This window comes from Stomoxys calcitrans, chromosome 4, assembly GCF_963082655.1.
Source record: "Stomoxys calcitrans chromosome 4, idStoCalc2.1, whole genome shotgun sequence".
Taxonomy (NCBI): domain Eukaryota; kingdom Metazoa; phylum Arthropoda; class Insecta; order Diptera; family Muscidae; genus Stomoxys; species Stomoxys calcitrans.
In genome coordinates this window covers 3,952,961-3,978,860 of record NC_081555.1, presented here as the reverse complement: position 1 = coordinate 3,978,860, position 25,900 = coordinate 3,952,961, and the positions used below count along the sequence as shown (strand labels likewise).

The 25,900-nt window shown below is 39.1% G+C and overlaps 1 protein-coding gene across 4 annotated transcripts in view; it reads right to left on the bottom strand.

Moving 5' to 3' along the window:
* The window catches only part of LOC106093085 (optomotor-blind protein), a 153,241-nt gene that overhangs the window by 3,670 nt on the left and 123,671 nt on the right, over positions 1-25,900 (bottom strand). For all 4 annotated transcript variants that reach the window (XM_059368306.1, XM_059368309.1, XM_059368308.1 and 1 more), the window contains exons 4-5: positions 8,357-8,503; positions 8,077-8,153 (exon numbers count right to left, since the gene is read on the bottom strand). In XM_059368306.1, coding sequence (XP_059224289.1) covers positions 8,077-8,153; positions 8,357-8,503 — 224 coding nt within the window. The remainder of the gene's footprint in view (positions 1-8,076; positions 8,154-8,356; positions 8,504-25,900) is intronic.

Here is a 25,900-nt window from a genome sequence, read left to right as displayed (position 1 = left end):
GCTCATCCCTGGGTGTAAATTTCACAAGCACATGCGTTTGGCGGCAATCAAAGAGGAATGTTTAAACGTCGTCTTAGTAGTCAACTCCTCTACACAGTCAGAGCTTTGGGTGTTGGATTGCACCAGAAGAAACCATGGTGTTGTTACAAATGCTTGGCTAATTTAATAGACAGGGGAAAGGGAAGGGGCAGCGGATAAGGGACAATAGGCTAGAAATAATTATGAGAATACGCATAGGAAAATGCGTGTGCGTGTGCATGACCAACCAACCCTTTTACTGAGGTGCTCACATTCACGCATACACACACACACACACGTACTTTGACATTTATACTGATACCCCATACTAGCCTAGTTATAATAACACCAATGCTAATAATAATTTTGTGGCTTTGCACCCTTCACCACAGGATTTGTTTAATGGTTGTTAAGTGCGTTGCTTATGCTCTAAGTGTGTGAGTGCTTTTCTGTGTGTGTGTCGATGGTGATATTTAAATCGGTCTTAGGAATTCATCATTATCGCCCCATGAAGGTTTAGATAAAAGGGACATTTAAACATTTTACACAAAAGGATTATGACTTAAACAACGCCCCCCTTCCCCCTGAAAGGCTACATTTTAGCCACAGCCTAACATTTAGGGAGTCATAGCGTCCTTAGAAAAACAACATACGCTAATTGATGTTTTCTATTTCCTAAGGAAAATTTTCATAAAACAGGAATGAACCCCATCTCTGCAGGGGAATTTCCCAGAATATGGGACATATTCTGGCAATTATCAACGACAACAATTGAAAAACAAATTCAAATACACCACAACATATCTCCGGGATACTTCGAATGGATGGCAAAGAAAACAATAGCCTGCATAAACGGCAAAACGGAAGGACCCCTCTGTTGTTTGAGTTGAATGTTATTTCGAAGGCAATTGCGTTTCAACAAAAGCCTTTGCCAAACTGTTTGGAGAAGAGCCCAAGGGTGACAGGGGCACAATAAAACGTTTTATTTTGTTTTGCCACCGAATTCGCAAATCAATTGCGCCAAATGCCCGAAGACAGATCACATCAAACAGCAGCTACCGCAAAACAAAAAAAAAAAAAAACCAAGAGCATATCCTTTAACCCACATAAGCCATAATCAAATGGGGGTAGTCTAAATTCTTGGCGAAAAATTGCAAAGAAAATTAAAAAACTGACAATAATAGGAAAATTACAGGGTTACAATCCCAGTTAATCTCTTATGCAGAGTTGCCGTTTGACGAGCTTTGACCAAAATTTTTACAGGAATAAAACTAACATCTTACATAAAAATAAAGCCGTAATGATAACAAAATTTTGGAAATTTTTCTATTCCAATAAAATTTTCTATAGAAATTAAAGTTTGCTAAAATTAATTTTTTATTGAAATTAAACTTTGATAAGATTTTCTAACAAAAATAGAATTTTCTATAGAAATACATTTGTGAAAATTTTCTATAGACACAAATTTGAAAAAATCTTTTATAAAAATAAATTTTAAAAAATCTCTTCCGTTGGCCGGCGGTTATTGATTTTGCTGCTATTAGAGATGCTGTTTAAGCAAAATGTTTGCAATTTCAGAACAGCAGGCTAACTGCTAATAGATCTGTTGTTTGCTGAAAATGGCTGATGCTCAATTTATGATGGAGTTGTTAGACGGTGGGTAAAAAATGATCAAAAAATACTTTAAAATAAAATAAAATAAATTGAAATAAACTAAAAAAAAATTAAAATAAAATAAAATAAAAAAATAAAATAAAATAAAAAAATAAAATAAAATAAAATAAAATAAAAAAAATAAAATAAAATAAAAAAAATAAAATAAAATCAAGTAAAATCGTACAACAAATGCGCCTTTTATGGCCCCAAAACCTTAAATCGATTGATCGGTCTAGATTGAAGCTATATCCAAATCTGGACCGATCTGTGTCATATTGCAAAAGTATGTAGCTCACTGTCCCAAATTTCGGCGACATCGGATAATAAATGCGCCTTTTATGGGCCAAAAACCTTAAATCGAGAGATCGGTCTATATGGCAGCTATATCCAAATCTGGACCGATCTGAGCCAAATTGAAGAAGGATGTCGAAGGGTCTAACACAACTCACTGTCCCAAATTTCTGCGACATCGAACAATAAATGCGCCTTTATGGGCCCAAAACTTTAAAGCGAGAGATCGGTCTATATGGCAGCTATATACAACTCTGGACCTATCTGTCAAATTGCAGAAGTATGTTGAGGGGCTTAACCTAACTCACTGTTCCAAAATTCGGCGACATCGGACAATAAATGGGCCTTTTATGGCCCCAAAGCCTTAAATGGAGTGATCGGTCTATATGGCAGCTATATCCAAATCTGGACCGATCTGAGCCAAATTGAAGAAGGATGTCGAAGGGTCTAACACAACTCACTGTCCCAAATTTCGGCGACATCGGATAATAAATGCGCCTTTTACGGGCCCAAAACCTTAAATCGAGAGATCGGTCTATATGGCAGCTATATCCAAATCGGGACTGATCTCGGCCAAATTGAAGAAAGATGTCGAAGGGGCTAACACAGCGCACTGCCCCAATGTCAGCAAAATCGGATAATAAATATGGCTTTTATGGGCCATAAGACCCTAAATCGGAGGATCGGTCTATATGGGGGCTATATCAAGATATAGTCCGATGTAGCCCATCTTCGAACTTAACCTGCTTATGGACAAAGAATCAGTGCAAAGTTTCAGCTCAATATCTCTATTAGTAAAGACTGTAGCGTGATTTCAACACACAGACGGACGGACGGACGGACATGGCTAGATCGTCTTAGATTTTTACGCTGATCCAGAATCGGATATGGATATTTCGATGTGTTGCTAACGGAATGACAAAATGAGTATACCCCCATCCTTCGGTGGTGGATATAAGAAAGACACCTCTATTACATGGTTGATATTTTCAATAATATGAGCTTCAATGTACGCTCTCAATGCAGAACAATTTGTTTGTTGTAGTAGAAAAACATTTTTGTTAGTTTTCGCAGAAGACGAGGCTATTACTGAAAGGAAGCAAGAAGGAGGTCTGTATAGCTATTGGTATCACAACGGAACACATAGGACTACGAGCTCACTTATGTTAAATCGGTGTGGCAAGTGATAGCATGTGTAGGGCATGCGGGGAAGATGATGAGACATTGTAGCATTTCCTTTGTCAGGCTTTTGAATTACAAATTTCGTCGAGAGCAAGTTTGTCAGAAAAATATTTTTCCAATGGCAACACTACTCTGAATATTTGAGACATAGCTGCTCATTTACACCATGAATCTTCCCATAATACCCTAAATACCCATAATATATGGATATACATGATCTCACTTGCAATTTTCTTCCTTAAGAGGATTAAAGAAGTCTTTATTTTGCTCGTTTTTTTTTGTTTTTGCACAAGATGAGGAAGTTTATAAATGCTAGACATTCTAAATTGATTTACTATTAAATTAGTCTCATATACATCCCACACATAGCCCAGGAGGAGGTACATAGGTTTTAGCCCATCAATTTGCCGACGGCATGCTTTGTGCTTGTTTTCTGGCCAACAGGCTCAACTCCTCGACAAGTTACGGTGGGGTCTGTTGGCTGATGGCCATTGCCATGACGTATTCCCGTTTCGTTTAAATTGCCCAATTTGGCGAAAGTAGCAAAATTGTAACGCTTTGATGTGTGAACACCAAAAGGAGGTTGTTTTTTTTTTTTTGTTTTGCTATTTTATGTGTATGTGTGTGGTTTTTTTCAGGCTTTCGACGTTGATTTAATTCACTGCCTGCTTGCCTGACTGCCTGCCTTGTGGCAACAAAATTGCGCTAACGTGTTTTGAATTAATTTTTTATACATTTTCCTCTTTTTCAATTAAGGCAATGCGCCTGAGGTTATGCCCACATACACACATACATACATACCTATTCGTTCTCTCACACATACACATGAATACATAGGTACGTAAATATTAAGGTAAATTTTCTTGGGTCTTTTATTTTGTTTTTCCCTCAATTTGGTGGCTTAGGAGCAAAACTGCAATTTGTGAAGTTTTTTGTGTGTTGAGTTTCGGTGTGCTAAAATAAAGATATCAGAATATTGTCCGTCCATGGGCTGAGAATAGGCGATTCATCATTTGTGTAGCGGAAAATTGGAATGGGAAATATTTTAATCCAAGCATTCTGTATGACAAAATTTAGATATCAAAATGGCCAAGTGTTAGCATTTGGATGGGAATTGGGGGAAAATTAAGCAAATTTAAAATCATAAAATGGCACTGTGAAATATGTAGATAAAAAAAATTTAACACATAATGAGAATGTTTGGGCAAAACCGTACGGTTGATACCGATGTTCTCCACATATCCTTGCCTGCTTTCCCTCAGTGTCTTATATGGTATGTTTAAATTGCTGCAGGAAATCCCCATGCAAATTTCCCATGCAAGACAAATGACCACCAAGTCATCATCCTCATCAAGTGGAGTTTAGTTTAGTAATCCAAAAACAAAAAAAGAGAATCCCCAGTATACAATTGATTGATTGATTTTAATTTCCGTTTCTAATAGAATCACAATTTCCCCCCACGTCTCATGTAATCTCTGCCATGGAAATAAACACCACCACAAGTCAAAACCAAATGTGTAGTAACATCATCATCATCATCATCAACAGCAGCAGGGTTGGATTAAGGGACATAAAGTCTTCATCATCGTTCAGCCTTGGAATAGAGATGTATGTTTCATAGAGTAGAGATTGCTATACAAAAGCTAGAGCGGAAATCCGATACGGCTGCAAATCTCTAAAGCATACGCTATCGGTCATTTAGCTGAAGTTAAGCTTCAGAGTTTGGCGATATCCTTGAAAAATTCCTAGGGGTAGTTTAACAAATCACAGTAATTGTTAACACATGTCCAGCCAGAAAAACCAAAGAGCGGGAATGGCGAGTCGAGAGTGTATGTGTGAGTTGATGAGAACGTGGCGTAGTACATTTTTCTCCCAGTCATTGTTTTGATGGCTGGCTTTTGGTCGTTGTTAGGCTGGTGATACAGGACATTTCATTTCGCATGATGATGAATGGCATTTCAGGCGTATGCCTGCCTCGTTTGATGTGGCTTCCTGATTTTGAAGCATGAAGATGTTGATGACTCCATCAGTTCAAATCAATTATAGTTTCTATTGCCTTCAATTGCTGTTGATTTTTGCTTCTTCTCTAAGGCTAAGATTTGGTTTCGCCAGCTTTCGTGTCTTTGACACTCGAGACTTGTGGGTTGATGATAGGGTGTTGATGGTTTGCCAACAACTTTCGCAGTCAACTGTCAACTAACATGAATTTCAAAAACGAAAATAAAAATCCAGTTGTCAGCGTTAATGTTAATTTTCGTTTTGGGGCGAGTCCTGTTAAACTGACACAACCTCAAACTTTTTGACATAACAGTAACTGCGAAAATATGTCAGTCAGTTAGGTTGCAAAGGGGCAAAATCACCAGCAAAAGAGTGAGCCAAAGGAGAAGATTAAGCAACTGAGACACAACATGCAAGGGAAGGGCCAACATAGACACCATGACTTGACTGACACCCGTAGAGTGTGGCTGGCATCTTCATTTTCCATTTAGACATGATACGACTTTTTTGGCAGAAAAAAATGCAAGACATGGAAAAAATTGAGAACAAGGAATGTGACTACTGTGTGACATATCATGTCACTGCCAGTTGTTGGTGAATCCTTGTGGTGTTGTTGGTAGTTGTCTATCTAATACATAGAGTCACCCCAAAACTTTTGGCCAATTTTACACTCGGAAAATTACTTTAAGGGATATAAAGGGAAAATGGCAAAATTTGGCCAATTTTACACTAGGACAATCGTTTTAGGGGTATAAAGGATAACTTGTTAACCAAATGTTGAATATCCACGATCATGGCATAGTATCTCACAAATGTCGCCAGCATTAGAAGGGGAAAACCAACGCTGAAAATTTGTTTTCTAATGTTCTCGCCAGGGATCGAATCCAGGCGCTCAGTGTCATAGGCGGACATGCTAAACTCTGCGCTACGGTGGTCTCCCCCAAAAATGTACCCTTATTAATTATTTTTTAACAATTAAATCATGTATTGCTTCTATGATCTCATGAAGTCATAACGGGGTATCGGCCTATATCTTTTTACAAATCTATCTGGTTTGGGGGTGGGTATTGGAGGACACATGTGTACTTCAGGTACCAAATTTCAGCCAAATCGGCCAAGAAATAAGGTTTCTAATAGCTCCAGAAATCAAATCGGGAGATAGATGAATAAGGGGGCTATATATATTTACGGACCTAGCTGGGTGGGATTTGGTGTGTGTTTTGGATATCATACCCAAAATTTAAGCCAAATTGAACGAAAATTGTGGCTTCTAGGGCTTCAAGAAATCATATAGGGTTTCTAAGGGGGCTATAACCACAGTAGGCCACTGTGGCGCAGAGGTAAGCATGTTCGCCTACGATGCTGAACTCTTGGGTTCAAATACTGGCGAGAATATCAGAAAAAATGTTCAGTCGATGGTTATCCCCTCCTAATGCTGGCGATATTTGTGAGGTACTTACCATGTTAAAACTTCTCCCCATAGAGGTGTCAAACTGGGGCACGCCGTTCGTACTCTGCTAAAAAAAAGGAGGCCCCTTATGATTGAGCTTAAAATTTGCATCGGACAGTACTCAGTGATATGCGAGAAATTTGCCTCAGTTCCTTAGTGGAATATTCATGGGTAAATTTGCATAACAGTTTTTAGGCAAACTCGGATCATGATTGACACGAATATAAGAAGTCATAATTAAAGTCTTTTTGCCAAATTTCAGTCAAATCAGGTGAAAATTGATGGTTTGGCTCAAGAAGTCAAATCTGGGATCGGTTCATACGGTTGATATATCAGTTTATGAACCGATTCGGAACATACTTGGCATGGAAGTTGCAGGTCATAACAAAAGTCTTAGTGACAAATCAAATCAATCAAGAATCAAATCAAAAAATCAAAACCGGGGGTCGGTTTATATGGGCCATATTCAAATCTGACCCGATATGACCTACCTAGTATGACCTACATCAATGAGAAGTATCGGTGCAAAATTTTAAAGGGATATCTTTATTCGTTCGAATGCTTTCATGATTACGATAGACGGACGGACATGGTTCTTGTAGGCTCTACGATCAATATTTCGAGGTGTTGCAAATGGATTGATTAGGTTAGTATACCCCCATCTCATGGTGGTGGCTACTAGTAAGAACGCGTTAAGTCCGGCCTGGCTGAATTTTTTATACCCACCATTTCGGATAAATCTGTGGAAAAATACGGTGTTTATAAAACTGAAAGGTATATTCAGGACATCGGTTTTTATGGAAGTAGGGACCGACCGAGGCACCTCCTATAGACGGAATACCTGATATTAGGAAATCGGTCTACTGTACATGACACCTATATTCAAATATGTGCCGTACTCGGCATGGATATCAAACGATCAAATATGACATACCGTACCAATTTACAGCGACATTGCATAGTTAATGAGCCCAAGACCTTGAGTCGGGAGATCGGTGAAAATGGAGACTATATCAAAATAGTATATATAGCCCATCTTCAAGCTTAAACTGACTGTGGCTAAAAAAGGAATTTGAGCAAAGTTTCAGCTCATTACCTTCAGTTTTTAAGAGCTTGGCGTGATTACAAACCACAGGCAGACGGACATTTTTACGAATACAAATATTATATACGTTATAGAGTCTGAAATCTATGTGTAGCAAATGGAATGACAATATACCCCCTCCCTTGGGTGATGGGTATCAAAATACGCTTAAATTATTTATCCTCTTATTAAAAAAATTTTTATATTTTTAAGTGCAACTCATCATTGACTTCCGCATTAATGCATCTTTACAGAATCTCTTCTAGCCCTTTTAACTTCATATCATATTTAAGCTTCCTGATTTATTGAAGCCCTTTCTTCATATATCTTTTCCCTTCAAATGCCTTTGATTTGCTTGATTTTATTGAACAAATATCTAAACTCTAGTGATACTCACTTCTTTTCCCTTTTTCCAGCGCCGGTATCGCGAAAACCTTTGGCGAAAGGATTGTTGTCGATTTTCAACTGGGTTATCTGTCGAAAAAAAGAAACGCAAGAGAAGTACCGAAAAAAAGACAAACAAAAAGAAAAAGAAATCAAAGTTAGTTTTGCAATATTCATAGGTGAACTAGTCTAGTCCTCTGCTGCTCATTGTCAAACTGGAATTGACGTGGCGAGGACGTGTAGTGAATATGACGAGACTAGGAGATGGGGAGGAGATGGGCGAACATACGTACCTTTTCATTTTGATATGCAGTCACAGCTATGAATTCCGTCTCCTTGAAAACATACGTCCTGAACGTGGAGTATGGTAGTTTTATGATGTCGTTGGCTCGCACCAAATGAAACCGGGGTTGGTACTTGTGCATGGAGTTGAGTATCGTCTGCAAATGGAATAGAAAGAACAGAACAGAGATTTCATTTTAGCATTCATAAGGCACTGGGACTTGTGTCATCATCATCATCATCATCATTGTTAAGAGATCGCTGTGGCAATATTGTGGCGCAGTGTGCACAACATGCCAAGCATAGAACATTGATTGGTTGGTAAGTTTTGGCTGGTGTTCTTGAAGACTCATGGATCAAACTAGAATAAATGGACTCTGGCTATGCACAATGGGTTAATTTTGAATATCCTAAAAGCTCGAATTCAATCGATATCCTTTTCATGCTTTTCACCGGGCAGAGCCCATGGTGTTTTTGTGCCTAAAGTGGTGACATCCATCTCAACGTATGAGTACTTAGTTGAAATGCAAGCGAATGGCCACCCACCACAATGGAAACAATTCTGTGTGGCCTTAATGCTTATGTCGTTGCTCAAATCAACCTGGTCTGTCTGTCTGTCCTTACTAGATATCTAGCTTGGAGTTGTTCCAACTCTAAACATCGTGTACTGTGACTTGTTTTTGATTTTGCCCATAACTTTGAACATCGTATCTTAGACTTGCTTATGGTTTACCGAAAAGAGATTTATTTGGTTTGGTTTGTTGTGTTTTTGGTAGTTTGGCTATCATAAATATGAATTTCTGGGTCTGCGGTTAATTTTTGTAGGCTGCCGCCACGACAACCACCGCCGCCGCCGACGCCATTGGACCCCACATGTAGAGCAGCCACGACAAGTTGATTACAAGAAATGCCAAACCAAGTGGCGTAGGTAAAAAACTGCTTATTGGCCAAATCGAAACACCTTTTAATTACCATAATTTTTGTAAGCTTAGTGTCGGCTCGTTTAAAGTTCCCCTTGCGCAACCCCCCACCGGCCACAACAGACCGGGGACTCGGGTTTAACAACATTCAACTTGGCCCAATTGCTTTTGATTCATATGAATTGAATAACAACAACATCATCATCATTATCATCATGATCGACAACAAATCCAAGTGAATAACATTCACCGCCGCCGCACAATTTAAACGATCACTTCATTTAAACGGCAGCAGTGGCCGCACAAAGCTTGCTGCTCCATTGGCTGTTGCAAAGCAATATCCAAGAGTCTTACTGGGTTGGATAAATTATTTCATGTGTCTGTCCACTACTGGGAAGGAGGAAAAAATATCTAAAACAAAGCAAATCACAGGCTGAGCAATGAGTTGGCCAACGAATGAGTGAATAAGCTCAACTCGATTATGCAGAAACGGACCACACACATTGGCCTAGGCCAATCCAAGCAGCAAGCTAGACAGCTCTAGAGTCCAACAAGCCCAGTGATTCAAGATACTAGTAGTTGGGGAAACAACCAAGGCGGCAGCAGCGGCAGGCTAGTTAAAATGACGACGCAGCATGGTGCGTTTTATAATTAAGCGACGCCATTTTTAAAATACCAACAACAACTAGTAAAAGTTGTCATCGCTGGGAATTGCTATGATGCAGTGCTAAAATTGCACATTATTGTCTCAAAGTTAGCAACAGTGATAGGGCGACACATTATAACCGATCATAAGGTAAGCACAGTAAAGACATCACACAAGATTTTATAGAAGATGAAACATAAAAAATATCTCAAAGTTCCTTCAAAAATATTGACAAGGAGATAAGGTGATCTTTGGAGATAAGGGTAAAGGGAAACACTCCAATAGCAAAGCCAAGGATAAGTATGTCGTTCGATAAGTCATTTTCTACAAGGCTACACGTTTTTTTTATATGGATAAGAAGTAACGGTAGGATAACGATAAAAACGTGGTTGCAGAAAATCTTCGATCAGTAATCAACTTTCGGTAGACAAATAAACAAAAAACGCAAAAAAATTATCTTTGTCTTAAAAGGCAGAAAATTGAAAATTTGTCCATGAACATTCCATTAAGGAACAGGAGCAAACTTCTCACATATCAATGAGGGCTGTCGGATTTAATTTTAAGCTACCAATGCTGGCGACATTTGTGAGGTTCTTTGAAATGTTAAAACTTCTCCCCAAAGGCAGAAAATTATTTCGTTAAATATCGCGGCTAGCAGACACCGGTACTGAGGAGGGGACAAAATACCAGACATGAAGCAACTTAAGGGCGTTTTATGGAAAACAATTTTGTAAGTAGCACGGAATTCCTAATATTGATTATCTTTTTCGAGGTTTCTTTATAGTAAAGGGTGATTTTTTAGCTATTATCTTTCTGGCAACATTGGTTTAAACAGCTCACGCACGTTTCCTGTTTGTTTCACTGTCAAACATCTTCAGTTTGGTCTATAATTTAACCATGAATCGTCTTACAAACGAACAACGCTTGCAAATTATTCAATTTTTTTATCAAAATGCGTGCTCTCTTAAGAAAGTTCATCGCGCGCTTCTTCCATTCCAGCGACGAAGCTCATTTTTGGCTCAATGGGTTCGTAAATAAGCAGAATTGTCGATGTTGGAGTGAAGATCAGCCAGAAGTATTGCAAGAGCTACCAATGCATCCAGAAAAAGTCACAGTTTGGTGCGGTTTATGGGCTGGTGGCTACAATGGACCGTACTTCTTTAAAGATGATGCGAACCATAACTGTGAATGGTGAGCGCTATCGAGAGATGATATCCAACATTTTTTGCTTAAAATGCAAGAGCTTGACTTGCTTGCATGACATGTGGTTCGGTGAACATTTTATTCCACCGGTCAAATGGACATTAAGGCGTCCAATTAACGAATTAAAGCCTTTAGAATATTTTTTATGGCGCTATGTTAAAGCTCAAGTCTATACAGAGAAGCCCGCTTACATTGACGCATTGCAAGACAACATTGAATCATTTATTCATGAGATACCGGCCGAAATGTAAGAAAGAGTATGCCAAAATTGGACTAAGCCGATGGACCATTTGAGGTGCAGTCATGGTCAACATTTGAATGAAATAATCTTCAAACATTTAATTATACGGACCGTACTATCGATTCAAATGAATATTTCATAAATTTTTTCTGAATTTTATGCGTTTTATTTTTTGAAAAACTTTCCCATAGCTCTTAAAAAATCAACCTATATTTAGATTGCACGACAAGCCAAATACTGACGTGGTTTTGGCTAGGTCATACTGTAAGAATGGAAGAAGGAGTCTCAGCATGAAATTCATATTGCATTTACGCATACAGGAAAAACCTGAAAATTTATAGGAGGACAAAGTGGAGGAAGACAAGTTGAAAACAGTGTTGCCACTCAGGAAAATGATTTCCTACCGACATTTGGGGAAAATCTTGCCAAACCCAACCAAAACCAACCAAACGTTCTTCAAGCCAAAAATTATATATATTTTTCATACCCACTAAGGTGTGGCCATCCCATTTCAAACACATCAAATTATACATTTTCAACCCTACAGTCCAAAGGTTTTAAACCTTGAGTTCACAAAAATCTTATTTTTGCCCGATTTCAATGAACCACGGCACTGAGTTTGGATAAGGCGATCTCTCGATTTAAGGGTTTGAGCCCAGAAATTCATTTTTACCACCCATTTTCGACGTTACGGAGAGTTGCATGGTCCTTCAACATCCAGTCCAGATCTGATCATATTTTTTTAGCTGCCATATAGTCCAGTTTCCGATTGAAGGAATTGAAGGCATAAAACCCGGATTTCTTAACCAGAAATTACGAAATTTGGTAGAGATCCCTTAACACTCGTGCAGGTTAGAGTCAATATCAGAATTTATGCATTTTTTTCTTGAAATTTTAAACATTTAACCTCTTGTAACAGTATTTGGCCAGTCGACATCTATGGTTTTATTCTGCACTATTATCAAATACACAGAAACGGTAGGAAGTAAAGTAGTATTGAGTTCTCCCCAACGACGACGTGTTGAAAAAATCTACCAAAATTTGAGGTCAGACTACCAAACTATCAAGAGAATGAAAATCTTCCAATTTTAGTAGGAACCTACCAAAAAACGGCAACACTGCTTGAAACTCATTATCAGAAGTTGGAGAAAAAATCATAAAAAACATTGGAGAACTTTAGTTGATTTCGGGTATGGCATCATAGGTCCCGTCTTTGGCGACCTGAATGAGTAAGTAGAAGTCTAGAAACGACATGGACCAAATTTCCCAAAAGAATGTTTGCTTTCAAAAGTATGTGCGATAGAAACATCATTCAATGTTAAGCACTCATTATCTCTGAATTGGAATGATAGAAAAGATTAACTGTAAAGCTAGTAAAAGAATCAACTTTTATTCTATGGGTATCAACTTTCACTATAGAAAAATCCACTTTTACTGTAAAGCAATCAACTTTGACTGTAAAAGAATCAATTTTTATTGCAAGAAAATTAACTTTTACTGTAAAAGCAACAAATTTTACTGTAAAATAATCAAATTTGACTGCAAAAGAAACAATTGTTAACATAAAAAAATCAACTGTTTATGTATCTTGTGAACTTGAAAGACACTCAAGTTGGTTTTTTCTTTCAGGCTATGATTCTAGACGTGTTTGAGGCAGTACTCATACTAGTGTTGACCTTAAATTTCTATCCCTTCCATGATATGGCCCGTATACGGCAGTAGTGTGTTGCCTATGGTTTAAACTTAAATTTCGAAAGCAAAGCAAGCCCGTCAACCATATGCGCGGGTTCAAGATCCCGCAGAATAAGATCAGAATAATTAGAGGTTACCGTGACGCAGAGGTGGAGGCCACCGTAGCGCAGAAGTTAGCATGTCCGCCTATGACGATGAACGAATCCTGATTCGAATCCTGGCGAGAACTTCAGAAAAACATTTTCAGCTGGGGTTATCCCCTCCTAATGCTGGCAACATTTGTGAGTTACTGTTCCATTTGGTATGGCAGCCATGTAAAAACTTCTTCACAAAAAGGTGTCGCACTGAAGCATGACGGTAGGACTCGGCTATAAAAGGGAGCACTCTTATCATTGAGCTTAAACTTGAATCAGTCAGCACTCATTGGTAAGGGAGAAGTGCGCCTTTGTTCCTTAATGGAATGTTCATGGGGAAATTGGCAGTTTATGTGGCGCAGAGGTTAAGTTTCGAACGCTCGCGAGAAAATTAAAAATGTTTCCAGAAATTAATTAAAAAGTAATATGAGAATCAGTCAGCGATTCAAACTCGAAACGGAAATTTCTACCTGTAACAATATAGGGACTTAAATTTAGAGATAGCATTTACATTTTGAGGATTCTTTACTTTGGATGTCAATCATTACCAAAATCTTTCGATCAAGAGAAAAATCTTTTGAATTATCTTTTTTTTGTGTTGTTAAATGGGATTTAATCGTCCGAACGGCAACCATAACATTACTGAAACCCAAAGTTTTAGGTTTCATACTCCTAAGGATTTTATGAAAAGTATTACTTTGCCCTACAAAACTAAAATTTTTGAATTTTAAGGCTTATATGTTATTGGCCGATATTCCTTCATTTCCTTACTTCTTTCCTTGCAACATCTGATCTTCCCTAGTTTTCTTTTCTTAAATTTGGTCTTAACACCCCATACCGTTGACTGTAGCCATCTCATCAATATCATTTTTTCATAATTTCCCGTCTCTCTCTCTTTTTGCACAAAAAGTCATTAAATCGACAAATTATGGTCTGATTTTAGGAGTTTCAATTCAATTTAATTGTTTTCCAGTCGCTTAAATGCGAATGCATTTTGTATATTTGAGCACATTTATCGATGCGATTTCGCAAGTGGATGGCGATGACTGAGGTATTAAGAAGGCTTAAAACACGGCCGAAAAAAAAAGAGTGTCCACCATGAAATGTGGCACTTGGTTTCGGAAACAAGTTTAAGGCAGGTTCGAACTTCCCTCTCTCTACCTCTGTACCTAGTAATCACCGCCACCTAGAGTGCTAATTAAGAGTTGAGTTTAGCATCCTGGGCTTCGTGTGTGTTCTAGGGAGACGATGACATTATTAAAAACAAGTATTAAGCCTTACGCCTGCCTGTGAAAGAGCTGCACACCAGCTCTGCCTTTGAAACCGTGTGAAATGTGAATTTTTGCAAAACATTTCTTCGTTGGCGAAATGCAAAGCGTTGGGTATGCGGTGGGTCCATCATCGGAGGCAATTAATATATCGATATGTAGACACAAGAATGGCTAGCTGGCTGTATGGCTGGCTATGAGAGTGTCTGTGGCCGAAAAACAAAGATTGAATTCGAAAGGAGGCAACAGACTCTAATTGGGAGATTACGTGTTTGTGGGCAATATCTTGTTGTCGAATGTGAAAATCCCCGGTAAGAAGCCCAAAGAAATGCCAAACAACAGACGCTGCCTTGCCACCACTTACCATTTGCCATTCACTCATGCACTGATGAAGATGCTGGGACTTCAGCTACAGCATACAGGCTTTTGACACGCAGTTTTTCGTTCAACATCTTTTGTTTTTTTTTGGGTTGTGGCCCCTGACCAACAGCTTAAGTAGCCAAAGCCCCTTGCCTGGGTAGAGAGTAAACATTTTGGAGCATTTATAAATAATTGATAAACTGCGGCTGTGGCGCCAAGGCAAAACCTGCAAACTCAACCAAACTGGCCCATCTTGCAAGGGTGTGGGTACGCATATATGTGTGCTTTGATTTTCTCTTTTACGTTTTTGGCAAGAGGGAACCTAAGACCCCCAGAACTTAAGTGTTGTTAACAAAGTAAATACCTGGCGGCTCTAATTTGTTTGTGATTTATGATGGTCCACTACCACTTCCTTGGCGTAGACAAGTGTAAGAACTCGCTACAAATTAAGGCCAAAGAAATTTGAGCTCTTGCATATGATTTGATTTTCTAGGAGTTTTCTTAATAGTCGGGCAAAAGATCTTCAGAGGGGATGTGAAATCCAAGCAGGCGGGATAGGAGGTTTAGTACTCCAATTAAATTGTCACCCGTGTTGGCAACTATCATTACCTCCTGCTGACTTTATAAGCCTCATTTTCACTCAACGACAATGTTTAATTTATGGCCTTGTTCGGTAGTTGCTGTTGCCGCAGCGGCTGCTGACGATTTCGTGTTGCACTGCAAAAATCTATGGACCATGATGCTCTTGCAATGCATTTGGCTCCGGCTATTTATGTTAGTATGCAAGCGGTGTCGATCAGTCCGGGAATGATGACAAAATTACTTGATTCATCAGCCAAAACAAAAGACAATAAGTGACACCACAATCACATTGCAACGAGTGCACAGTGAGGTCTTTGGAAAACTCGAAGATGGCATTGAGAAAAAATTTTAAAATTCAGAAAAATAAAAGTTACAACTTTTTATTAATTTTAAAAATATCCGTCTATTGGACAAATAGACGCAAGCAAATAAAATATTCGAAATATTTTTTCGACCAATAAATTCCTTTTATTTGGGTAGCCGAGTTGGTAGTGTGCTTGGATTACCAGTGCAGAGGTTGTGGGTTCGATTTGCGTCGAAAGCCTTGGTCTGTCGCTACTGTGGTATCACAATGGACTTAAAATTGTCTAAGTGAGTCTGTAAAGGACTGCCATTCTTACCTAACCTAGGCTAGGTTAGGTTATGTTAGGATGTACCATTTTTGTAATATTTCCCTCTACAGTTGAACTTTAGTCGATAATTTGCAACTTTTAATTGTAAATGCACATCAAAAGGAACTTTTTTTTGTGGTAAAGGATAGCCTTTTTACGGGGAAATTAAAAAATTCTTTTAAGTAAAAAATTTTGTGTTTACAGCAAAAAATGCTGTTTTACACGAAAAGATGAATCGTTTGCTTTGTTTATCTTTTCCATCTCTTTTTCAAATGAAAAGATAAACTGTTGGCTTTGTTTATCTCTTCCATATGACAGAGATTGTGAGGAGGTGATTTTTTTTTTCAATGAGTAATGGTCGGTCAGTCAGCAGTCAGTATTGATAGCACTTCTACGGTATAGGGTATTGCAACTTGGAGCATTTGTTCAAAGAGAGATTGATAGATAATTATACGCATCGATTCAAACACATTCTGATAAGATCTGGCTGTGTCTGTCTGTCTGCATAATGGAAATTTTCCCATGAACATTCCATTAAGGAATAAGTGATGCCCAATTCAAGTTTAAGCCCAATGATAAGGGACCTCTTTTTATAGCCGAGTCCGAACGGCAAGCCGCAATGCCACATCTCTTTGGAGAAAAGTTTTTACATGACATACTACTTCAGAAATGTCGCCAGCTTTAGGGGAGTATAACCACCGACGAATATTTTTTATGAAGTTCTCGCCAGGATACAAATCCAGTCCTTCAGCGTCATAGGACTCCGTCTGTCTTTACATTTTGTTTCCATCACAAATTCTTGCATGAATTTATCATAAACGATCTGGCAATTTTGTCGTAAACAAAGTTCCAAAAATTTTTTTTAAAGAAGTTTATTTGTCGAAATTTTTGTTTATGGCTATACATTTTTTTTTAATGTGGTCATGCCATTGACGCCAGCAACTGCAGTTGGAGTAAATTTTGTGAATATTTTTAAGATTTTCATTTGTAACTATCCTTTTTCGAGACTCATTTTCTTCTGCAACATCAGTGTCTCTACGACTTAATGTGTTATCGTTGAAGTCAAGATTCCTTAACACTGTTTGAGCCGTTATATGTTTTGGTTATTTCCCTATCAACGCCATTTTATGCAAATAACCACTGCCTTAAGCAATATTAGTGTCTCTAGGGCCGGTTTAGAGGATCCTGAAGAAAAAAGAATACCTCCTCGACTACCCGTTTTTTATCAATTCTCAAGCAACTGTATTATACGGAGGTCAACGTAGCGCAGAGGTTAGCATGTCCGCCTATGACGCTGAACGTCTGGGTTCGAATCCTGACAAAACCATAAAAAAAAAATGTTTAGCGGTGGTTTTCTCCTACTAATGCTGGCAACATTTGTGGGGTACTATGCCATGTAAAACTTCTCTCCAAAGAGGTGTCGCTCTGCGGCACGCCGTTCAGACTCGGCTATAAAAAGGAGGCCGAGCTTAAACTTGAATCGGACTGCACTCATTGATATGTGGGAAGTTTGCCCCTGTTCCTTAGTGGAATGTTCGTGGGCAACATTTGCAATTTCCAATTCAATTTTCACAAAAGTTATGATTCGAGTTTCTTAATTTCCCCCTACCTATAACTATAGACCTTTCCATAGCTTTTTATTTCGCTACATAGTAGCTGAGGACAGTAGGAATCTATTGGGTTGCCCAAAAATTAATTGCGGATTTTTCATATAGTCGGCGTTGACAAATTTTTTCACAGCTTGTGACTCTGTAATTGCATTCTTTCTTCTGTCAATTATCAGCTGTTACTTTTAGCTTGCTTTAGAAAAAAAGTGTAAAAAAGTATATTTGATTAAAGTTCATTCTAAGTTTTATTAAAAATCCGCAATTACTTTTTGGGCAACCCAATATTTCATAATTAAAAATAAAAAGTTCTAAATTAAGGATATGCTCATGTTTAGCATTGTATCACTCTCCACTTTCAGTAATTTTTCTCAACCACTGTCCAAGTTTTTGATTTCAGTCAACACATTTGTCTCAAGCGTGGCTGAATGATGGTGGGATACAAAAAGTAATCGATCAACAGCAGCCAATTATGTGACAATATTTTAACAATGACAATGTAGATGTGTAGATGGAGCGGAGTGTATGAAGTTGCCACGCTCGTCCATCAAGCGGGTGCAAAAGTAATCAACACACTGCGAGCGCGTTAACAGACAATCATTGGAGGCGAGCGCAATTGGAGGAACCGTTACCGTATTTGGGTCGATATATAGGAAAATTTGTCCGTTACTGTCATCACCATTAGGCCAACTAGCTGGCTGGCTGGCTGGCTGGCTGGCTGGCTGGCTGGCTGGCTGGCTGGCTGGCTGGCTGGCTGGCTGGCTGGTTGACTTGAAGACAGTGCACAGCAGGAATTCTCGCAAAATTGTCCCACCATTTTCGGCAAACTCTGAAATTGTCATACAACATTAAATACGAGAGTGTTGTAACAACTGCAATTCGATGATTACATACTTGGCAGCAGTGTATCTTCATCCCAAAACCAAAAGTGGCTGCCGACTGCGTAGGCCTCTGGCGATTCAGAGGCACCAACATTAAGCAACTGATTTAGTCCAAGAGAGAGGGAGAGAGAGAGACGAAATCTGCTTCCAGCCATACAATTGTCCGTCTGTCTGTCTCGTAAGTTGTCCTACCCAGTCAGGTGAAGGCAATGCGTGACGGAATGGTTAAAACAAAATACATTAAAATGAAATTGTTAATGTGATTGTTTTGTGTGTGACACGATGTGGAAAGGAAGGACGTCGAATGATGTTCGATGGCTGCTGGTCGCTGGACAGCGACAACGGACGACAGACGAACAATGTTGCGTACAAGACGATTGACGATTGATTAATCAAGTCATTTACTTGTAAAACACTGGGATACACCAACATGCGAAAAACATCACCACCAGCGGCAGCTAAAGCAATCATCACCCATGGTTTATGGGCAATGCATCACATCATTGCCATAGACACCAGAAGCCAGAAGCCAACAGGCACCATGGCATTACGGCCATAAATTCTTCTTCTATGAATGAAGTGAAGAAAATTGCCAGAAATTTTTAGCAGAGAAGAGTTGCAAAGTGATTACCCGGATGATTGGTCAAGGCAATGCTGGAAAAATGAGATGGGAGTTGGGTGGATAGCCTTCTTGAATTCCAAAATTTCCCAAACCATTAGAGTCTCAATTTCCATTGAGGCAAAACTCAATAAGTAGTGCAAAGGTAAAGTAAAGGTGTATTGTAGTTTAAAATTTATATTTCCTAGAAAATTTTCCAAATCATTAAGAGAGCCTATATGGTTATTCACAACCCTCTACTCAAAATGTGTAAAGCATCGAGTAACTTTGGGGGCCAGTAACTATTGCTATGGCCATTTATGTTTAAATATTTGGCGCCGTTTTCCCTGAAAACGAAGACACATCATTCCTGACGCCATGGTGTCGTTCATCATTTGCAATGGGCGCGAGCGCGCGCGCTCCCAGCATCGTTGCGCTGTGTTACTGACAATTCCAATTATCCTCAAAGCTTTGCTTGCCCACAATGTGCAGCAATGATGGTGGTGGTGGTGGTGGTGGTGCTTCTAAGCCTTGGTCTGCGCGGCCAAGTGGAGCTAAGAACAAATCGAAAACTGGTAAAAGCAAATGTCATTGCAAATTTGACTTCTCAGCGTGCTTCATTAGTAGTTCGATATGTAAATGTGATGCTTTCACAAAACTAAACTGAAGCGAAAGACACAAAATAAGTCTGGCCAATATGCATATGGCCGGCCTGGTCTAAACTGCCAAACAAAAAATGGAGAACGTTATTAAAAACACACAATGTTGTTTCGCATGAGTCGCCGCCGTCGCATTGGAGCAGGCAGGCAGGCAATGGAAACTGAGCCATCAGCAGCGTTGGCAGCGGCAGCATGTTTCGAATATATGAATGGTTGGGGCCACAAAACGCCGCCCCTTGTGTGATTTGCAAGTGGCTTGTGGCTGTTGGCTGGCTAATATGTATGGATGGATGGCTGCTTGCTCTGATGAGGGCATGGAGAATGGCAATGGGAATGGGAATATATGTGCGGATATTTAAGTGATACAAATTTTTTCCTGTCCTGAACACTTGCAGCTTATTTGTAGTTGGCTAGCCATGCTAAGAGCAAGCCAAAGAGTGGCTGACTGGCTGGCAAGCTGCTTAGATTATGAATCAATGAGGCTGACTGGCTAGCTATGTACTGGCTGAATGAAGCTTTCGTCGATAGACGCAGCAGTCAAAAACGTGACTGGATTCTCGCGTCATTGGTTTGAATTTTAAAATCGTGAGCATTGAAAACAACACATGTAAGTCATGTGTATGCGAAGCCATGGAGGCTCCTCTAAGAAATGCTTTACAATTTCAAATTTTTGCCATTTACTTTTCAAATGCTGTTATGCTTTTGCCGCACACAACATCCCAGCATAGATGAACGGACGGACGAAACGTTGGACAGACGTTGGCATATGAATATTTTACCATAAAGACACGGAATAACATAAAATACATAGAGCGCCCCTTATTCCCCAACTCCCCCCCCCCCCCAACCAAAAACCAAAAAACACAAGGCCTGCAAAGAGTAGTAGTTCTTTCACCGAATTATTAGCTACTACAAAGCAAATAAACATTTCTGTTCCAAGATACACCTTGGAAGGCAGCAGCAACAAAAAAAAAAAAAAAAACAACGAAACAAAATTTTCTTCATAGCTCTTTTTTTCGTAGGTAGCTGTGTGGTCTTTGGATCTGTTAGTCGTAACATCATCATTAGTTTCTTTTTCGTATGATTTATGCGGCTGAAAACCTATACTGAATTAATGATCTTCTACTGGGCGGTTTAGCTCAGGACCTCAAAGGCATTGTAGTTAAACGGAATTTAAGGCAGTTTTCAGCAATCGTAATATTGGTGATGGCTTTCAAATCAAATTCAGCAAACAATTTGGCATGAAGACCCTCGAAAGCAATCCCACCAACGAACTTCAGCCAATACTCTACACTAAGTTACATAACGGGCGACACATAGGACTACGAGCTCACTTATGTGAAATCGGTGCGGCAAGTAATAGCATGTGTAGGGCATGCGGGGAAGATGACGAGACGTTGGAGCATTTGCTTTGTCGTTGCCCGGATTTTAAAAGTTGCATGGAATTCCTAGCTTAAAATTTTCTTTTTAGAGGTTACTTTATAGTTTTTAGAGCGCACAACAAGCCGACTACCGGCTTAGGTGGATGTCCATAGTGGCATGGGGTGGTTTGATATCTGCACCCTCTTTTCAACCTAACCTAATAGTTAAAAGAAGAACTTGCCCAGAAAATTTTTTATTGGTAAAGTCTTAAGATTTGGTTTTAAGGTTCATAACCCGAACGTATCTTGAACTTCTTGCAGAAGCAGAACATAGCGGACTTCAAATGTGGTCGTTGAGATACAGAAGATGCAGACAATTCCAATTCCAAATTGGGCTGGTACTGGGCATATAGGAAAAAGGGGGAAAATTTCTCACAAACAGAAATTGAAAATAGAGGGCAAATATGGTAGAAGGGACCTTAATGAGGCCGACCAAAGTAAAGTTTAAAAGTGGTAGTAGTGAATCTGAAAATAGAGAACATAGTGGACTCCAAGTGTGGTCGAAGAGACACTGTTGCTGCAGAACATAGTGAACTTCACTGATGATACAGAAGGTAGCAGATTTGTAATGGAGCCATGGAGACGCAGATGGTACAAAAACCTTTAAATGTGTGTGTGTGACTTTAAATGTGGACTAATGCGACAGAGCATAGTGTACTACAAAGATGGTCGCAGAAATGCCGATGATACATAAGGGTCGTGAGACTTCAAACGAAGTTATAGAGACACTGACCATACCAAAGGTAGTAGAGGTAATCGTAAATATGCCAATGATGAAACACATAGAGGACTTCAATCGTGGTCGGAGAGACAATGATGCAAAACGCACCCGCAGCTACCGATGTTGTAAATCGCTATCAACATTTAATGACAAATTGCAGAGTTTGCTGCAATAATTCGTCTTAGGTTTATATTAAATAAGCTTATGTTCTCTAGAGAGTCCCATTCGAAGTGCAAGATTTTATTGACTGAAGATCCAAAAAAATCAAATCATTTTATACTCTAAAGCGCTTCTAAAATTAAATTTTCAGCTACAGGTGCCTATTCGAATATTACCAAGACTAAGCTTATCGGTAAGAATTTTCGATGAGGCGTAGAGTTTTAAAAGGGAAACAGAGAATTATTTGAAGGCAAGATAAAAAAAAAACAAGTAACAAGTAAAAGCGGTTCGTCCCGGCCGAATTTAATATACCCTCCGCATGACACAAGTTCTTTGAATGACTTTTTCAAATATATAGCACATATATATATGAGACAGACCGATATGGACCGCACTTGTCAGCGCTGTTAGATGTCAAACAACACACCACGTTCATAATCTCAGCCAAATCGGATAGTTATTTCGCTCTCTAATGGCTCTAAAAGTGAAATCGGGAGATCGGTTTATATGGGAGTTATATCAGGTTAGGGACCGATTTGGACCATATTTGGCTCGGCTGTTGAGAGTCATAACAAAACGCCCTCTAAAGGCTCTAGAAGTGAAATCGGGCGATCTTTTTATATGGGAGTTATATCAGGTTATGGACCGATTTGGACCATATTTGGCTCGGCTGTTGGGAGTCATAACAAAACGCCCTCTAAAGGCTCAAGAAGTGAAATCGGGCGATCTTTTTATATGGGAATTTTATCAGGTTATGGACCGATTTGGAACATACTTGGCTCGGCTGTTGGGAGTCATAACAAAACGCCCTCTAAAGGCTCAAGAAGTGAAATCGGGCGATCTTTTTATATGGGAATTTTATCAGGTTATGGATCGATTTAGAACATACTTGGCTCGGCTGTTGAGAGTCATAACAAAACGCTACTTGCAAATCGAATAGTAATTGCGCCCAATAGAGAGTCAAAAAGTCAAATCTGTAAATCGGTTTATATGGCAGCTAAATCAGTTTATGCGTCGATTTGAACCATATTTGGCACATTTGCTGGAAGACAAAACACAACAGCTCATGTAAAATTTCATCCAAACCGGATTAGAAAAGCGCCCTCTAGAGGCTAAAGATGCGAGATCGGTTTATATGGCAGCCTTATCAAGTTATGGACCGATATGACCCATTTACAATTCCAAATAACCTACCCTAATAGGAATTATTTGTGCTAAGTAAGTTAGACAGTTATCGAGCTTTCGACAAACAGACAGACAAATGGGCGGACATGGCTAAATTGAGTTGGAATGTCAATATGATCCAGGATATATACACTTTGTTGGGTTTCAGATCCATATTTCGATGTGTTACAAACGAAATAAGTATACCCCCATCCTATGAAGATGGAGGAGGCCAATTTAACGTTGAGGTTAGCAAGTCCGCCTTTGACGCTGAATGCCTGGGTACGAATTCTGACAAGAACATTATAAAAAAATTGGCTCTGGTTATCTCCCCCTAATACTGACGACATTTGTGAGGTACTTTGCCATGTAAAAACTTCTCCCCAAAGAGGGGTCGCTCTGCGGCACGCCTTTCGGACTCGGCTATAAAAAGGAGACCCTCATAATTGAGCTTTAGGACAGTACTTAGTGATACGCGGGAAGTTTGCCTCAGTTCCTTAATGGGCATATTTGCAACCTATGGTGGAGGGAATAAAAAAGTATTAAGTTCGGACGTGCCGAACTTTGGACTCTCTCTATCATGATAATAAAAGTATCCAAATAGTACTCTGTTCGGACATGGAGTGGGCAATCACTGTTCCAAATTTCAGCAAAATCGGTTAATAAATGCGCCTCCTATGGGACTAGGGTCTTAGTGATTGGCTGAACGGTCTATATGGCAACTATATCCAAATATGGTCCGATGTGGACCTTATTCGGTTTGGATATCAACAGGCCAACTAAATCTAGCAGCTACAAATTTCAGCGAAATCGGGTAATAAATGCGGCTTTTTATGGGCTTAAGGCCCTGAATCGGTTAATAAATGCGCCTCTTATGGGACTAAGACCCTATATCGGCTGAACGGTCTATATGGCAACTATATCCAAATATGGTCCGATCTGGACCCTATTCGGTTTGGATATCGACAGCCTAATAAATCTTTCTGCTACAAATTTCAGCGAAATCGGTTAATAAATGCTTATGGGCTTAAGGCCCTGAATCGGCAGATCGGTCTATACACTGAAAAAAAATCGGTTTCAGTCACGAAATAAATTTTCTCAATTAATTTTTTGTTTGCAACGGATTCAATTATGAAATTGATAAAATCAATCATCGTTTTGAAAAAAGTATACGAACATTTTTTCTGTTAAAATAATTCCATATTCTATTTAAAAAATATGGAAATTTTGGAAATTTTCAATAAATATTTTAATTAATCCAATTAAAAATATGATTGAAATTTTTAAAATTTTCAATAAATATTTTAATTGATTCAGTTAAAAACTTTTTGTATTTTTGGAAAATTCCAATTAATTTCAATATTCGGTACCCAGAAGTTTACCTCCTGGTACATGAACTTGAGGATCTCCGTGAGGAGAATCACGGAGGATTTTCAAAAAATGACGGGTGTCGGTTAGAGGTGCCCCATAGGTTTATTGTTGTTGTCGTAGCAGTGTGTTGTGCACTGAGGAGACAGCCTTTGGCTGATGAAGGACTCCATCGGGTTAGTTTGGCACGTAGAACCGGTTCTATAGATTTGTCGAAGTGTGGGACTTATGAGTCTTCGAAATCTTCTTCCCTTTATATTGTAGGGTACAAAATATCCTTTAATCGAATTAACTTAAGCACCATAATCGTATTTGAACATTTTTATAAGATTCGATTAAAAAATTATTGAATCAATTGATTTTTTAAATGAAAATTACAAAGTTTTCAATTGCGATTGTGATTTCAGTCACGATTGTGACCTTACCGTCGTGGTTATTATTGTGCTACTGGTCAGTTTACTGTCCGTAAAGATTTTCAAACTCTACGTCCTTGCGTTCACGCCACACCGCCTCACGCATTCCATGATCACCCGGATCTCCGCCTGCAGGACCGTATTATGGTCAGTCAGTCGAAACCAGACCTCAGTCACTGGGTTCTCAATGTAGACCCCAGACTCACTCTGTCCTCTAGCTTTGAGTCATTTGTGCCGCATGATCTCCCAGATGCCAATACCAGAGTTGCATCAATACAAGACTGTGTCTGACAAATGGTACTTCAGAAGTCCGAAAGGTCGAGGTAATCAATTTTAAGGCCTACCAAGAGGCGCCCAGAACACCCCACTGACACCTCAGCTCTGACTATTCAGAACTTCAAAGAATTATCTCTACCCGTTCTCAAACGGCAGATTTTTTACTCCTTGTTACCATCACATCCCACTGTGCGGCGATTTAAGTCATTAATTGTCTGTTTTGATATGTGTAACGCCTATGTGTTATTTAATTTATACGTGCTGCGTGATAGATGTGGCCTATGGGGGCTTTGATCTTTGCTATTCTGAGCTACCATTATGGACCATTAACCTCAACTTTTACACCATTCACGTGGCTAAATATTTATTCCCGTATTAGTCTTCCATAGTGACAATAGAAGAAGTATGAGATATTCTCTATGTAAAATAGTAAAAAAGCCTCTTTTTTTTAAATGCTATCAAAACTGAAGTTTATTACAACCATTCAAATTTCAGTCTTCATATCTATGTGTCTAAAAAAATAGTCAAATCAATTGAATCCTATCGTTTTCCATGATAAACTTGCCTTCTTTGTTTGCCAAATTCCTTTCTCTTCGGATTTTTTAGCCTTTCTATGCCATTTAAAGCCAAAGAG